The sequence below is a fragment of the Salminus brasiliensis genome, chromosome 18 (assembly GCF_030463535.1).
Source record: "Salminus brasiliensis chromosome 18, fSalBra1.hap2, whole genome shotgun sequence".
Lineage (NCBI taxonomy): Eukaryota > Metazoa > Chordata > Actinopteri > Characiformes > Bryconidae > Salminus > Salminus brasiliensis.
Genome location: NC_132895.1, coordinates 12,293,337 through 12,311,200, shown reverse-complemented (window position 1 = coordinate 12,311,200; position 17,864 = coordinate 12,293,337). Strand labels below are relative to the sequence as shown.

The following is a 17,864-nucleotide window of genomic DNA, read 5'->3' as shown; positions in this document are numbered from 1 at the left end:
TGTCCCTTTTTTGTCGTTTCCAATAGCAAAACAAATATCACAAACACCACCACTGTCCAGTAAAACGTGTTTGAAAAAAGTTGCTTTATAATGGATTCACTTGATATCCAAAACACAGCAAATAGTACAATCGCTTAGTTAATACTGAAATGTGTAAACGATTCTATTCAGTGAATTATAAATGTCTGAATCACACAAGATATGTGCCATTGTTTGTAGTTAAAACAAAGAAGCTGCGCTAAATGATTTAAACATCCCTCCAATTAAAAACTTTGAAGCTTGAGTCTTTAAATATCATACATATCTCTGTTCACGCCAAGTCAATTCAAACAGAAACACTTATATTTACAAAATTAAAAAAATAAAGGCAAAAAAAAAAAAGGTTCATTGTAGAGTTAATGAGCTTTAAGTTTATCAGCAAACACAACCAAAAGCAGCTCATAAACAAAGCAAATCATCAGTATGAGAGCAGTGCTCGAGAGAAGACCAAACGAGAGTAGTGCAAAGAACACGTAGAGCAGCAGCATCATGAGCAGAGTGCGGTAGCTGGCTAGTGCTCGCAAACTGAGACGTGCTCGCTGGGGGCGCCCTCTCGCTTGCCGCGTCACAGGGCTCCTCCGACGCTGCTCCGACACAGTTGATGAACTGGTTAAGTAGTGTCTACTAACCCGGCCCAGGAAGTCCTGCCGAGAGCACAGCAGCTCCATGTGATCTCCCAACTGTGTGGGAAAAAATATTAATTGACTGACTGAACAAGAAACAAATGAACATACTTCCACAATACAGGCAAGTTTAACATACATACCCGATCATTGATAAAGGAGGAGACCTTGAATAAGAGGCGAACCAAAAGAGCATTTTCATAGCTGCGTATGGGCTGAAGTTCTGGATCTCCTTGATATTCGATCTCAAATCGGCGAAGGCCATTTATAATCTAAAAGAAAGCAAATACAACTCAATCATGTTCTGTCTCTTTCAGCTTGTCCAGAAATGCATAGGCAAAGCATGTTATTTAGAGGTGGCTCAACTTGCAAATGATACTTTCCAACTGTAGGGGGAGCCCAGGAGTGAAACATACTAATTTTCAAATAATGTTGCTTTAATAAATTATTTTATAATGATAACAGCATTTTTTAAATTAATAAATCTCCATATTAAAGTCTAACCTGCATCCTTCCCAAATTTGTGAGCACAAGGCCGGTTTCACTGGGAATGCAGTCAGGCAACTGCTTGGACCCTCCATCATCTTCTGTTGATGCCAGATTTGCCATCAACTGAGACAGTTGCCCTGAATTTAGCTACAAGAATAAATGCAATCACAGTCACAATAATGTACATTTCATTATCAACTGTATTTATGGAAAATGAATTCACAAGGTCTCAGAAACCAAAGACAACAGATCCGGCTATACACGGATTACGATGGCACATAAAGGGAACTTTACGTGTAATATTCATTTCTAAGTAATAAATGCACTGACCCGAAATATCTGACAAAGGTAGTCCAGAGCCTTGTCCAAAAACTCATGAGTCTTTTTAAAACACTCCCCCATGTCGTCAGCCTCCCCTCCATTAAAGGTGTAGTTGGGATCAGAGGAGCCCATGCCAAACCATGAGAGAAACGAGCTGTTTGCAGCCGCTTCAGCAGAGTGATCTGATATTCGCTTAGCTGTCTGTCGGGCCTGGGCTATGATCTGGATCAGCTTTAACACCTGCAGAGGATCAAAGGAATCATGGTACAAACACAAAACCATCTCCTGCTGTTGGCTGTCTTGATCTCCACGATCCGTGCAATACTTTGCAACAATGATGTAATCCATCAGTAAAGCCTCTCATCATTTAGGCCATGCAGAGTCAATGTACATTACTGTCAGTGTGATAAATACCAAAACATTCTAGTATAATTGTTCCTGGCCTCATTACTCACCACACCACGCAGTTCACTGGCAAACATCTGCTTGTACTGGCAGTCCTGCCCTTCTAGGCTGTACACATGACTCTTAACTTTGAAAACAGCATCCGTCCCTACAGGCTGGCGAGAGGATAAAAAGCTGCCACTGTGTGCAGGCGTGAGGAAGACCCGGGGCTGCCGGTGGTGGAGGACATGTTCTGGCTCTAGAAATAGCTGCTCTCCTGAAAGCACAATTGGCATTCAGTAAAGTGCACAAAGTAAAGACAAAATGCACCAGATAGAGACAATTATGGTGTAAACACAGCTGCACACCTACGTCTGTATGTATACAAGTGTGCCAAAACAAAAAGAAAATCCTTACAAGTGCTTTAAGACATGCAATGGAATTTAACCTATATACACTCATACCTTTCTGGATCATTTCGGATAGGTTTGGCTGGGCAAAGACTTTGGCTACTCTGAATACCATCAGCGCATTTTTGGCATTGACGAGATCTGTGCGCATAGCCCGATTAAGGAAGCCCTGAAAGAGCTTTGTGTACATAAGTAGATTCTCTTGAACAAAGGAAGCCCTGTGAAAGAAAAAAAAGCATCGGACTAGAAACGTGACTAGCAGCAACTTACAAATATGTGAACAGCAAAAAGAACAGCAGAGAAAAGACGCACTACAGTTCAATTATCCACAAAAGCAGAAGTTACCATTTCTCAGGGACATTTCTGTTCTGTACATCTGTCTGATGATTGTTTTTTTCTCCAGTGTACCTCCAAGGCTGGATGTAACTAAGCCAGGTTTCCAGTACCTGAAAATGCAGGAACAATAACCCATCAATGATCTCTGGCATTCAGTAAATGGATTATATGCTGAATGTCTACCTTTTATCTGGCATGCTACAACATTCCATATTATTGAAATTAACAGTAAAAGTTTTTTCTTTTCTAAATATGTATTGTATATGATGACCCCTCTGTGTGTGTGTGGGCAAACACTTACTGCTCTAAAAGAAGCATCCAGAGGCCAGTGGCCGAAGCAATGTTGCAGGAATACATACAGCTTCTGCTGAACAAACCTCTGTACTACAACTCTGGGGACAATAATAAAAAAAAGAGCAATGAAGACATTGAAGATGATTTAGTTACAGATTTATAAAGCTGCTAGTGGCAGTGAAGCACACCTTTTGAACTCCTCAAGAGGACTGGCATGAGAGTGAGTGGAAGGAGACAAGGTCTGCTCCTGTTTCAAGCTGTTGGAGAAGGCGTGCAGGTGTTTGACAAGCAGACGCACCACCAGGACATGCTCTTCTGTTGGGCTGAAGGGCTCCTGTAATGTTGCCCCGCACAAACACACATTGACAAAATCAACAGTGGCCATTTAAAACTGACGTTTTATTGTGAAGAGTGAATACATTTAGACTCTTAAATGCAGATTCAGTATTTATGTAATGCATAATGTTTAGCTGCTCCTTTTGCAAAAAAAAAAAAAAAAAAAAAGATACATTATTTGGTCATTAAACATGTGGACAGAAGACAAAAAAAAAAAAAATCCATCTGTCTGGGCAATTTAGGCAGGGACACTGAACACAAACCACAAACACATAAAACATGTTAAAATCACAACCCCTTAAAAAACAAGCATGCTTTTTGAAGAAAGAACATAACAGAAAACTGCCCTTAGTACTTGAGTATCGCACCACAAACAATTTGTTGGTCATCTATTCGCACTGCTAATCACAGCAGGCATCACAACTACATGAACGTTACTCTACCTTAAGAAAAGAAAAATAATCTTTCTATTCCCTGCCCATCCATCAAGACCCCCTGAGCTATGTGCCCTTTCATGTTACCTCCAGGAAGCCCGTGGAACTGAATGAAAAGGTAAAAGTACTTGGTATGTGTGGAGGGTCCCAGAGCCTGGTGGGGCGGGGGGTTGGTACAGCATGCTGGACATATTGAGGCGGTACTGCAGCAACGCCAGCTGAAGGACCCGTCACAAAGTGGGAAGGAGGTAGAGGAGAGGAGGAGGAGAAGGAGGAGGAAAAGAGCAGAGAGGAAAGGAGTAGGAAGGTGAACATGAGAATAGAAAGGAAAAATAAAGGATAGAGTGCAATCCAAGAGAAAGGTTGGACGAAGTAAGAACCGAAATGGAGGTGAACAAAAAGACATAAAAAAAGGGGCCACAGAAACACAATGCCATGAGAATTAGCTTGATGCAGTAGTCCTTTTTACAGACCAAAGCAGATCTTCACAAGTTTCTTTACTGTGATAGTGCCAACTTGGATTAATTAGCCATTTTTTATTCATGATCTAACTTTTGTTGGTATATCGTATTATTTAGCGATAACTCAAGACGAGTCAATAATTTGGCAGGAAAGGAAAAGGAGACACTGCATCACAATTTCGATATTTCTTTTTTATAAACAGATAGACCATAACTGAGGCAATCACCAATTTACACTTTGTGTTTGATTAATAATCAAAAAATGGCCAGAATTGTATGTACAAATATTTGATTTTTTTTTTATATTATTTAAGATTTTAGCGTAAACTGGCGATTGCCAATTAATTTCTGATACGTAGTAAAATGCACATGAAGGCAAAACACCTAGAATGCTTAGGGCTGACTGGAGGCAGGCTAATTTTGGTAAATGCTGACTAAAACAGCACACTCACAAAGTTCACTAAAGCAGATCAGAATCCAGAGAAGCAAAAAGCTTACAAACAGTCCACAGCCATGACAGACATAGTAAAGACCAAAGAGCAAACAAAACACATCATGCTTAAAAATGCCTTTGCCCACATGACCAAAAAAAAACCAAAAACAGACAGTCTAAGCTGACTACATAATGGCAAGCCTTTAGAAGCAACAATGTCCAGTTCATAGCTTGGTACCCTGCCCCTCTACAACAAATATGGCTGATCTACCAGCGAAGAGGAGAAAAGAAAATGCAGAAGGAAAAGACTGAATTCAGCAAAACAAAATCCCAGGCTCATGTAAAGTCAACTTGTCAGCTGCACATGAAGAATTTCAGAAACCTAAATGCACTACACCAATATTTGAGCCAGCAGTTGGATATTACCAGCCAAGAGCAGATCAAGGTGGGGGATGCACTCTCTGCGTGTGCAAGTGAATAAGTGTGTCTTCGTTTAGCTAATGAAGTGCATAAGGGATTCGTGCAGTGGCACCCAAGTAGCAGGAGTCGAGAACATGGTTGTAAGGTGGAGGTGCTCAGCCAGTCAGCCGTGCGGTTGAAGAAAGGGGGTGGGGGGTGGGGGGCAGTTATTCTATACCCTTACCTTCACTTGAGGAGACTGCAGCTTCTGGTACATCTCCAAAGAGTAGTGATGAAGCCACATCTCTACAAACACCTGGAGAGACAGATCAAATATCCACACTATGTAAATAAAAAAGCTCCCAGACAAGATCCCACTCACACATACATTCAACTGCCTTTAAGACCAAAGGAGTCAGTGAGATGACTGAAATAACTTTAACCTGCAGAAGGGTTTCAGATCTCCAGATCTCCTGAGCAGTAGGGTCAGGGTTGGCAGAGGGCTGATGAGATATGTGGCGCTTCAGTAGGCTGGAGCTGTGGACACCGTAACCAACATAAGGCATGCTGGGAGATCTGGGACAGAGAAAAAGTGGTATTTTAAAGTGCATGACTGCATTTTGTACAACATAATGTATTTCTTAGTAAATCAGGATGTGCAAGCATGAAATCATTGTAGGTGGGATACAATTTTATCCATTGAAGTTGGCATTTCAAAACAAATATGAAGTCAAAGCCTGACTGTAGTCCTTAGGCCAAACACGGAGGACCTTATCAACACCCATACTGAGACAAAAGGGAGACAAAATGATTGGGGAGTACTAGAGGAGGAAGGCATTAATTTCAAGAGTTAGGTCATATTTATTTGAGCCTGTGTGAGAAGCTACAAATGGAGTTAATGACTGGTATTTTTGCCTGATAGGTGGGAACGTTGAGAGGGAACATTTCTGGTTAATATAAATTTCTCTGCCCCTTGTACATGCCGTTAAGAGGTGGGTAAACATCTCTGCCAAAGACAAACAAGAATTCTGTATTTTGAATACCATTGCCCAGTGCATTGTGCCTAATGTGACCAATGACACTAACGAGATTAAAAAACAAACAACTAACAAACAAACAAAAAAAAACATAATATTTCTGAACAAGTTTTGATTTCAGGTTGACAGCAAAATACCTTGGAGTAGGAGGGGCCACGGATCCTCTAGGATCAGAGAAAGGAGACGGGGGCACATTTCCCTCGGTTGGTAGGAAGTGCTTGAGATAGGCATCAACAAGCACAAAGTAAGCACTGTCTGAACAGCTCCCATGCTGGCCAGGAGGGTAGGTCTGAAATTTTAGATTTACATCTTTTTAGACAGCAAATATATCCTCTTGTCCTTTCTTTAAAGGCAACATTGTATTATACATTTCCTCAACCACACACAAACATACCTTTGGTACAATGAGACTAGAGGCAAAGTTGAACATGTAGTATTCAAAAGGATCTTTGGGGGGGAATTAAGGAATGACGTGTGACCACCACGTGTGAAAGTGTTAGACTGACGTGCATCTTGAAACATGAAAAAAGCTTTGCGCAAAGGATACTAAGAGACATACTGAGAGTTAGCAGGCCTGACATTGGGAACTGAAGCTTGTTGTGAAATAGGGGGCAATCTGGTAGAACACCTTCCTGAATTGATGCCTTCACAGGACCCTTTGGAGTAAACAACACCATCAATAGAGCATCATTGAAAATAATACAGTTACAGTTGTTAAACAGTTGTGTATACTTACTGGCAAATAGCTGATTGGGATCTCATATTTATAGTCTTCTGCTTGCAGCTTGTAAACCAGCTTCATCATGGGCCCACTATTGAAAACACATTAAAAACACAGTCATGTAAGAAGACTATGCACAAGTAATACATGATATTTCTTCAATATCGGTTTTCAGGAGTCACAAACACACACATGCACAATCAAGATACACTACACAGCTGACCTTGGGTCAAGGAACTCCATGACAATATTATATTCATTCATGCGGGCGTGCAGAAAACGCAGGTTCCAGCCCAATATGACTCCATCCAGACTGCCAAACATACTCTCAATCAGCCAGGGGAAGATGAGATGCAACTCCTGGGTAGAAAACATTGATGTAGTTAAAATTTCCAAAATAATCTTTTTTTTGTGATGTGGATAAAACTTCATGTCCTTCTTGTCTGTAGCACTGCTGAGAAGACAATCTCACTCCCCTTTGCACGACTCAGAAAACGGGTAACATGGTTCACCACATCTCAGCATACATCGGAAATCCCTTTAAATCTCAAAACTAAACACTGAGGCCTAAATCATAATATTACTACACTACTAGAGGGTTTAGAAATACAATGTTATATTACTCTTAAGTTTATTAGTCTATCTGCCCACACTTTTAGTTGAGTAGCAGTGTTTTTTCTTTTGGGAAAAGAAGTTGGATGTTGGAGCTTGAAGGCTTGACTTGATTGGATTCACCCACAAGAACACAAATTAGGTCCAGATCTCTGTTGATGATAAGTTCATTTTATATCAAACACCACTCCACCGCATCTTAAAGGTAATTATTAGATAGAGGTCAACAATCCAATTTTTTTTAACCCTCTAGTCAACAGACATTATCTACACCACATGACATCCCATTCTATTGGCAGTGCTTTTCCATGGCAATTATACAAGCTATATGTGCATACTCCTCCACAACAGGAGCACCTCAAGAGTAGCTGAACTCCCTAATTAAAGGGTATGTTCAAACAGCTCCACACATATTCTTCACTGCAATGAGAGCAAGGCACATAACTTACCTTAGCAGGATAGTCATCTATCACCTTCACCAACTCCTGGCATCGTTGAAGAAGTGGCTTGGTGGTCCAGTCTGCTTTTAGATTTGCCTGTCCAAAATATATTCACAGTAAAAGTGAATGATCTATGGAACAGTTATTTCACCTAAGCAAGTGCTGTCGTTGTACCTACCAGGAGATAACTAGGCTGCTGTATAGTAGGCGCAGCCATAGCTGTTCACACTGCAGATGAAGCGGTGTTGCTCACAAGCTCCAACCCAATGGCACACCTGACGAAAAAGTGACAAAAATAAACATCAATCAGAAGCCACAGACTGAACACCAAACCCATATATACATTGTGAGTTAAAGTCTTTAAAGAATGCTTTATATGTATATATTATTTTAATTGTAGCTATTTATTTAACCTTCAGGTGCCTGGAGATCAACATCTTTTTTACCCCAATGGAGACATGCTGTTATTTGAGCCATGTGGGCTGCCTCCTTTTGCACATTGGACACAATTTACTAGCTTAGCTAGCCTACATGTTGCACTACATGGGTAATAAGGAGGCAAACCGTGACTGAAAGAACACATAGGGGCAAATCATCTAGCCAGGTTGAGCTTATTAGAGCGGGACGCGGTCACTAACTAATCACAACTTTAGGCTGCAGCTGAAAGTTTATAGCTACCTCCAGCTAAATAATTAGACGGATTTGGATTGGTGTTGTTATACTACAGCAATGCGACATGCACCGATATTTCACTGCTTAGAAACATGGCACTTGAATTAGAGTCTAGTCTGGTTAGTGGCCAAGAGAGCGTGGACAGGTGCCCTGCTAAAATAAACTAGCGTTAGCCGAGTAGCTAAAGCTAGCCAAGTTACACACAGCGCTGATACTGGCAACAAATAACATATAATCTTAATATATGGAGTTTAGACAGGGATTAAATGGCTTGCTCGCGTTATATAGCTACACATTAAAAAGAGATATAAATAAAAATTACTCCGACCGGGGACCGGGGAACTGTTTAGCCTGCAGTGAGATCCAGCAGAACCGCTCTCACATCCACACAGGTTTGAAACGGAGGTCTGCGCTGTGACGTCACCTCCCGTGCAGGATGACGGAGCGTCCGTTCTGTGCGACAGCGACACCAACCGGGCGCTCAGAGACGCCCGCGGAAACCTCCCGTGTGTCTCCTTTTCTAATAATATTTAAATATTAATGTTATTATTATTATTATTATTATTATTATTTAATAATAACCTTAATAATAATAATAATAATAATAATAATAATAATGATGATGATGATAATGACATTTAAGTATTTAATATTAGTAAGAGTTTCCTATTTAAACACAGAGATATTATATTAATATCACTTAAATAAAATAAAAACGCTTATAGATAAAAAGCTAAATGTCATTCGGGCTCAATGAAGTATCTATCTATCTAGATATGACAAAAATAAAATAATAATAAATAGAAAAGTTGATATATTTATATATACTAACTATGGCGTTAAATTGCACACATATAATATAAATGTGTGTGTGTGTATATATATATATATATATATATAATCAGTTCCAGTTATTACGGCCACGGCGACCGTGTTTGTGTTGCTAGTAGATAATATATTTTAGCATTATTAAGTTTTCAATATAGCAGCTCAAAGCTTTCCCTATCTATATCTATATAATATAATATAATATAATATAATATATACTATAAATGTTTTGTTGTAATTGATGGTTTTAAAAATATGTTTTACATTTATTTATTACAATTTTACTTTCCGACTTTTCCGTGAGTGTTATTAGCAGTGGGTGGCTGTGGGCAGACGCTAAACACTGAAACTTTAAAACGAAGTAAATACAGCTCCACCCAACTTCCATCGTGCATTAGCGATTTAGGAAAATGGCGTCTTTGGACGACTACCACTTTCTGGATAGCTTTAAGAGGAAACGGATTAAGCTTACCACGAAACATAGCGCGTTCATTGGCGTTGTTCAGCGCATCAATCTGAATAAGACGATCATCTTAGAGGACGTGGTTGAAGTTACAAGTGGCCGGAAGCTTCGCGGAGCTAAACTGTTCTTTGGACACGAAATCCTGAATATAGAGATTCCCAGAGTTACGAGACAAGACCCTGTGGACCACAGCCCTAACCTAGGGCATCTGCCTGTGGCCGAGTTCCAGCCCTACAGGCGCAGCTTACTACTGGATGATGAGGACGAGCAGCATGTGAACTATGTGGTCATAGAGGAGTTCCATGAGAAGTTTGGTCCTGCTGTGATGCACCTCAAAAAACAGCAGGTGATTGGGATTGGATCAGACGGGCTTGGTGTGTTTCAGCATGAGAGACTTTGCTGGCTGCAGATTGCCACTAAAAACAAGGTGTACCTCTTTGATATCCTGCTGCTTGGGAGTAGGGCGTTCAAAAACGGCCTGTCCATGATTCTGGAAAGCAGACGCATACTGAAGGTTGCTCACGACTGCCGCTGCATTGCCAGCTGTCTGTTGGCTCAGTTTGGAGTGAAACTCACGAATGTGTTTGACACACAGGTTGCAGATGTCATGTGCTTCTATGAAGAGACAGGAGGCTACCTGCCGGACAGGGTCAGCACGCTGCAGGAGGTGGTCAGCTTTCATCTGAAAATGCCTTTGTTTCATCTTGCCTCTCTGAAGATCAAGGCCCAGCTCGCAAGAGAGGACAAAGAAGTTTGGTACGTGCGTCCTTGCCCTGCTCCCCTGCTGAAGGTTATGGCCTTGTCGGTGATTCACCTGCAGCCACTGCGTCTGGTGCTCCTGGATGCTCTCATGTCTGACTACACCACTCTGGTGAACTCCTACCTAAGTGGCAGCCAAGACATGCCTGTGCACACACAGTACATCGGCAAGAGTGGATTGGCTCTTCCCAAGGAGCTGCGAGAGCTGGAAGTGATTAGGCAGGAGCGTCAGGAGTGGGCTGCACACCATTACCCTGTCACCGAGGATGGTCTCCTGGAGCGTTACAAGGTCAAGTCTTTTCCCGATCTACAGAGCCCGAAGCACCCTGGTCCAGAGGAGTCGGCCTGCCCTAGGCCATCTCCGTTAGAAGGAGAATCAACATCTGCCCAGGTGTCTCCAGGCCATGCCACCAGAGTCAGGTCAACACATGATCTTGCAGACGTCACAGCACTGGGAAGAGGGAAGCCACCAGATAAAGAGAACGTGCCCATCTCCACAGCTGTCCCTGCCCTAGGGAGAGGGTTCAGCACCGTGACACCAGTGGAGTCCCCCAGAGGAAGTCTGGGTGTAGGAACGACCAGCCCAGAGCCAGTAGGTTCTGGTGGTTTAGATTCAGTCTCGCAACCCATCTCCATTATGGCAGGGGTGGCCTCAAGAGGCCCCTATCCATCCTCTGCAATATGCATGGGCAGAGGATTCCTCCACACACCAGTAAGCTTAGCAGCCTCTCCTCTCAGCATTTCCTTCAACTCATCTGGGAAGCAATGTTAACAAAAAGAAGTGTATACTGTTGCCAGAGAGCCTATGCCGCAGCCTGTGCTGCAGTTTTCTGTTAGTTTTGTTAAAATAATTGGCATTTGATAGACTTTTTTGAGGGTAATAGTTTAGGTTTGTGAGCAAGACCATTTGCCTTAGTTACTGTCATCTTTTGATCGGGTTCTTGTTCAGATCATACTTGGAGTGCTTTGGAGTTTTCTAATTTGCACTGTTGTCTATTTTATTGGTTCCCAGTACTAGTCCTGGGAACCCCATTTGAGTGTTTCTTCACCACAGTTATCAAAAAGGGGTTTGAAAGGGGTAGTGCTGAGAAAGGGTTGTGTGGCTTGTGGCAATAGCAGAACCTCGTCACTGTGAAGAGCCACTTATCAATAACTCTTGAAGAACCATTTTTGAGGGTGTACTTTAACACACCTGACCCAGCCAATGAGTGGGCTTGCTAAGTAGTTAATCAAGTTCATTTAAGAGTGCTAGATGAGAAGTAGTACAAAACGGTGTATGGTGTGAGGTCCCTAGAACTGGGATTGGGAACCCTTAAATCAGTTGCTTTAGGTTTTTTGTGTTCTTTATTTATTATATTTGCATATTTAACAAAATGACCTTAAAACACTAGTTGTGAAAAAACTTTGCACTAGAAGGAAAGAAAGTCATTGTTTCTTCTCTCCATTTGAGTGTTGAGAGGTGAGAATACAATACTTTTACTTCTTTTACGAGGTCACCTGACACACTGCCATACCATATGTCTGCAGGTAGGTGGCAGAAGCTGTCCACAGCTTACAAAAGCAGTGTGTTGGAAGAGAGTGTAATCAGTTCAGTTCAGTTTAGTGAGTGACAGACTAATAATTAGCTCTGAGTGTTGTTGGCTTGGCATTTCTCTAGAACATATCTCCCATATAATGTGACCGTGGTGATGTACCCGTTCTCATTGTTCTGTCTCATTTCAATAAACATGTCAACAAGTCATAGAGAAGATGACCAGTGGTCTGCAGCAACCAACAGAAAAATTGACTTTGATGTTCTCTCATCCGTTCTCACAGAGGGAGCCTGAGCTTGTGGCTGAAAAAGAGATTCCATTATGAACGGATCCCTGAGGCATGGTCATTTCACAGCACCAGGCTTCTTTTCACCAGGAAATGTCTCTGCACGTTATGCCGTTCACAAAGTCTTTCTGCCACGCTCAGCTGTTAAGTGCCTATAAAAGAATCGACAGGCATGAACAGGCGTTTTACTGCACATTGCGCGGCTCTGTTTAATTCAGGTGTATTCATCCTTCACAAATATCCTCGGAGCATATTGTGCGGCTGAAAAATTACACTGATTTCTCGGACGTATGTCAGAGTGATTAATCAATGACTGGTTAATTCCATTACATTAAATTTCAGCACTTGAGTCATATTTTATTGCTGTGATGTTCTAGTCCGATCGTCCAGTGGATGTTGTGGGTTTGATGGGCGTTTAAAATTTGATGCCGCCGTCTGAAGCATCTAGGTATTCCCAGACTGCCTCGTTACACACTGATTGGCTTTGAGGCCTTCGCAATTCAGTGTGGGGAAGAAAAGAAATAAAAATAAATAAAAAAAACAAACCCCAACATTGTTAATATTTTGATAGTGCTCTGATGATGCAATACATTTCTACAATATTGAAAGCTAACTTTGATACCGAGCTGTAAATACTCTGCTGCTGTCGCTGCGCCTTTTGCTTCACCCTTATGGGAGTGTGGTGTTTTGAATTATGAATCTTATGAAGCATCACGAAGAACTGTGAGTTTGTAGAGGCGTAAATCTGTCAGATTTGTTTTTCATCAGAGGTTGCGAGGTGTGAAAAAGTGTCGCCGCTTATTTTTATAACCCGCAGGTGTGGCTGGAGACAGTTCTTCTGTCAGGAAACTACTGTAGTGCACTGTACTATGCTTTAAGGATACACAAAAAAAGGCGGCAGAGGTTTGATGCAAATGAGCAGCATACAGTCTTTAATCTGAAGCAAGTCCTGAAGATGGAGTTAGACAAGTGAGTGAAAAGTTTTGTCAGCACAATAACAGCCTTCATTACGCACTTGATGCCGCGTCAGTCAAGCCGATGTCATCAACAAAGCCACAGTCTACAACACACAAGCCTGTCAGATCACACAAAGCACCAGAACATTTAGTAATTAAAAGAGAGGGAAAAAAAGCTAACTAAAGACTAATTAAGCATACAGAGGGCGACAGATGTGACATTTCGGTACATCTTAGGATGAATTCGCAGATTGTACACGTCCCCACTGCTCCACTTATCCCCACAGATCAGAACCGATCCGTAGTTTTGAAGCCAGCACTACTAAAAACTCATTGTATTGGGTTCTCTACATTCCGTCGTTGTCATGCAAAAACCCCAAAGCTTTGCATCTCTAGTTTTTTACTTTAGACAACATGCTTGAATCTGGCAGTTGTTTCTTACACTGTACCTAAATTCCATGATGAATGGACCAAATGCTCCAACTTTTTCTGTTGGCTTCCACTGAAAGTTAAGAAGGTTCTGCCCGCTTCCTGTGAAGTTGCAGTTTTAGAGATGCAAGGTTTTTATCACTGCTTGGTAGCAGTGAGCTTCGTATTCGGTTCCCACATGTCCTGGAAAATGTGGAGGCTAATTTTTCAGTCATGTGAAGTCAAAGTCAAAACTGCTTAAATGTCCTGATAATAGTAGTGAGATCATGGGAAGGTTGAACTATTGAGCCACTGATACTGAATACTTTAGCCACTGGTGTCCTATTAATTAAACATCAAAGAATTTACAGAGGGATTCACATCTTACAGAAAAGATCTGCATATGGCTCTCAGAGTTATTAGGAATAGTGCATCTAGTAACCATGTGTGTAAAAACAGTTTTTACTGAGGCTTTTAACACACTCAGTGCAGTGCTTGCAAATTGTAGTACTAGAGTCTCCACAACCTCTGTGTGTCTCTCTGTCTGTTTCTCTACGGCTGCCTGTCTGTTTGTCTATCTATCTCTCACTCCACACCAAACACTGTACACTACTAACTTCACAACACACATGCAACGCACGCACTTCACACTACTCACTCCATAGCACACACTTTACACAACTCATGCAACACCACACACTTTACACTACTCCCTCCACACATGTAACGCACACACTTTACACTACTCACACCACACCACACACTTTACACTACTCCCTCCACACCACACATGCAACACACACACTTTACGTTACTCACACCACGCCAAACACTTTCCACTACTCACTCTACACCAAACACTTTACACTACTCACGCCACACCACACATTGTACACTACTCACTTCACTCCAAACACTTTACACTACTGACTCCACAACACACACAAACACATTGCACATTCTACACATTCCACTTTTCCCGGCCCCTGTTTCCTCTGGCTTGCTCACAAGGAGTTTGGACCTGAATCTCTGTAACACTGCTTTATGACAATAGGCTAAATAAATAAACTGGATTTGACACTAAAATGAAAGAAAATAGCTATAAAAAATATCCATACTTATACATTTCAAAATGTAAACAAGCCAAATGTAGAATTTCTGGTGGTATGAAAGTGCTATATAATTCTTTTGTAAAACTTTTGTAACAAAATCCTTTAAAAAACAAACATACTGGTGTTTGTGGAAAATCTAAAATATGAGGAAGTGCTAAACGTCATTACCTAAATAAGAGAACAGCTATATTGCAAGTATATGTATGGTTACTAGTTACTCATATGTAAGTCTCTACATCAATTTGTAATAGCTGTCTTCAGAGTAGCTCACTAGTGATTTCAGAGAAATCAGCATCAGAAATGATGATCACAAAAAGGACACACCTGATAACAGAAGAAGCACACAAAACATGGCGTTGCTCCTTTATTCCATCTCATCCACATCTCTTGCTCATTTTAGCATCATAATGGGCTACTGTTATAGCAGGTGATGTTAAATTACATAGTAATTTATACAATTAAACAGTATACTGTACAATAAACACAGAGTAAAAAGATAGTCATCCAAAGCCAGGACTGTAACGTCCATAGATGGCCTTCTCCTCCCTTATGATCTAATTAGGAAGATAGGAAATGACTTACCTCCATGCTGTCGTGTTTACTCTGGCAAGACTTGTACTCTCTATCACGGCGCGGTCCCCAAAGATTCCACTGAGACGCGATATCGCGTGGTCTCACTTGCAACAACCCTCTGTTATTTGTTTGCCACGCTTCACTCTGCAGTGGGTTAAACGTCAGAAAAAATCCCCCACAAACAAGACACTTAACTAATAGACAGATAGCTTTGTCTTTGGCACTGATAAGAAGACAATTGTAATTTAGGTTTCCTCACACTCTGCCTTTGTGCTATTGTCTTTGTTTTTTTTTACCTCTACTTCTTTCTGAATTGTGCAGCAGACAAAATAAAGGCATCTGCTGCAATTCCATCCCCATTGCCCCTGTGGCAAATTGGCCCTTTATCAAAGGCAGGCCTCATCTATCAGCGCAAAGACGGGTATTGAAATTGCTCTGCTGCCCACAAATCAGGCCAATGGATCGGCCCTTATCTGGAACAAGGCCGTCATCACTCTGGTGCTGGGCAGAGCATAGGACAGAGAGAGGAGGACGGCACAGAGACCTTTTTTCGCCGCTGATGGATGTGACCTTCCCTTGACCCCTGGATGGCCAGATCACTTGATGTGGAAGCTAACCTTTGGTTAGTAATGAGGCCTATTCACTCTTTCTTTTCGCTTTGTCTTCCCCTTGTCGATGCAGGGAGATAAAAAAGACGTTTGGCAAAGAGGGCAGAGAAGGGGTTTATGTGTCAGTGTAAAGAGAAATGCAGTCTCATTTTACTCACATGGATGTTCACTGTAATTTATTTATGATCTTTTTTGTACTTTACAAAAGAACGACGGGTGCACTTTCATCTCTGTTAAGCACAGGTGCAAAGAAGAAAGGAATGAGAGTTATGATGAGATTTCACACAGCCATCTACTTAGAGCACTCTTTAGCTTTAAAGTATGAAGTGTAGAAGTAGGGACAGGTGATTAATGGCTGTGGGAGTTCTTGTGACTTCTGTAATTTAAACAGATTTTTATACTGGACCTACATGTAGTGCAAACATGTCATATATATATATATATACTGAATTTGTAGGTAAATCGATTCAGGCCATACAGGTCTACCAGCAGAAAACCCAGTTACTACCACATTAAACACGCAAGGTCACATATTTTTCGGCCGGGAGCTGCTGTCCAGTGTAGCTGCTCTGTGTGTGCATTTTTGCATTCTGTTGTAAATTGATCATTTTAGAGATGCATGTTTTTCTTTGGACAGGAACAATATATATGAGAGTTTGAGAGTCATGATTCGAGCATTGTCTAGCTAAGTGTGAAATTTAGAAGGAGGGACAGGAGATGCATGACTGTGTGACTTCTAGTGACTACTCTAATTTAAACAGATTTAAACAGAACTATATCAATTTTATCTACAATTAACAAGATGCTATTAAATTGGCATTGGTATCATTTATGCAATACATGACAAAGGATTGATGTTTTTTCAGTTTTATTCAGTAATACTTGATATGCAATTTCAGTAGTCTAAGCAGACATGTAAACGTGTCTGTTTCCCTGGAATTCTTATTTCATGTTGCACCCAAAGAGAATTCAGTGAATATTACACACAGCCCCCCTGTAATCTTTCGACATCTGTTCATGACTTGAATATATTGAATATATGAACCAACGCAACAGGGGAGTTTCTGTAATATACAGTGTCATTTTTCAAACAGGCAGGACTCCCCAGTTTAGTCAGTCGCTAAAACATTTTTACTCCCCAAACTTTCCAAAGTACACCATAACCAGCTGCACTTGTGGACTACTTGGACTAAAGCAGTGAAGTGTTGCGGGTCTCTTGCTTGCCCTTGGTACTCACAGATCATTGGAATTATAATGGAAATTCAAACAGGCCGTTCTAGGAAGCTGTAGCCATTTCCCCCACTTTGTGTGAGGCGTTATCAGCCTCACGGGAGTGGAGAAGGACCTTCCCACTGTTAAGAGTGAATGTGGCTGGCAGGGAAATGTGTGGGGTGGAATTTGACTGGCAGCGGGGGCCTGCAGAGAGTTAAGTGGGTTGTGACTCAAACTGGCTGATAAGAGGTGGGATTCATAAATGGGAGCATGGAGCAAAATACATCTATTTTCCCTTTCTATTCTCTTATCAGTGCTATGGGCTGCCATTGAAATTATCTGCTGGAGAGCTGATAGTAGTCCATCAGGAACTCGATTCACCGCAAGTAATGAAAAAGGACATAAGAGCAAAGAAAATACGACACTCTGGCATCACTCTAATGTGCAATGTATAGAGGCAATTACATTGTGAGGAACTGTAAGATATTCAAGTTTTTGCACATATCCACATCATGGAATCTTTCACATCATCTTGTTAGAGTTGCTAGAACACGCAGTTGGGCTTATTGCACTGCCATAACTAAACATTGCATCTTAAAATGGTACAATTATTACGTTAATAATTCTTTTTATTTGAACCCAATTTTCCTTCCAGATTTTAGACAGTTAATTACCCAATCCACTCA

At 41.3% G+C, this 17,864-nt stretch overlaps 3 protein-coding genes across 6 annotated transcripts in view; 1 reads left to right on the top strand and 2 right to left on the bottom strand.

The window, feature by feature from the left end:
* The window catches only part of rpl17 (ribosomal protein L17), a 324,928-nt gene that overhangs the window by 97,297 nt on the left and 209,767 nt on the right, over window positions 1–17,864 (bottom strand). The window lies entirely within an intron of this gene.
* smpd4 (sphingomyelin phosphodiesterase 4) lies at window positions 68–8,846 on the bottom strand. 2 transcript variants are annotated; one of them, XM_072662358.1, is made up of 20 exons: window positions 8,770–8,846; window positions 7,948–8,044; window positions 7,779–7,865; window positions 6,941–7,077; window positions 6,733–6,808; window positions 6,544–6,652; window positions 6,391–6,443; window positions 6,134–6,285; window positions 5,403–5,535; window positions 5,204–5,275; window positions 3,795–3,884; window positions 3,085–3,230; window positions 2,904–2,994; window positions 2,612–2,712; window positions 2,321–2,484; window positions 1,928–2,133; window positions 1,482–1,712; window positions 1,167–1,298; window positions 806–934; window positions 68–719 (listed from the first exon to the last, which is right to left on the bottom strand). In XM_072662358.1, exons 2-20 carry the CDS (start codon window positions 7,984–7,986, stop codon window positions 396–398), a joined length of 2,472 nt encoding a protein of 823 aa, XP_072518459.1. In that variant the 5' UTR covers window positions 7,987–8,044; window positions 8,770–8,846; the 3' UTR covers window positions 68–395. The 2 variants fall into 2 exon arrangements, with proteins under 2 accessions (XP_072518459.1, XP_072518460.1); XM_072662359.1 differs by lacking the exon at window positions 3,795–3,884.
* exd1 (exonuclease 3'-5' domain containing 1) lies at window positions 9,680–12,155 on the top strand. The gene has a single exon (XM_072662197.1). It carries the CDS (start codon window positions 9,680–9,682, stop codon window positions 11,261–11,263), a length of 1,584 nt encoding a protein of 527 aa, XP_072518298.1. The 3' UTR covers window positions 11,264–12,155.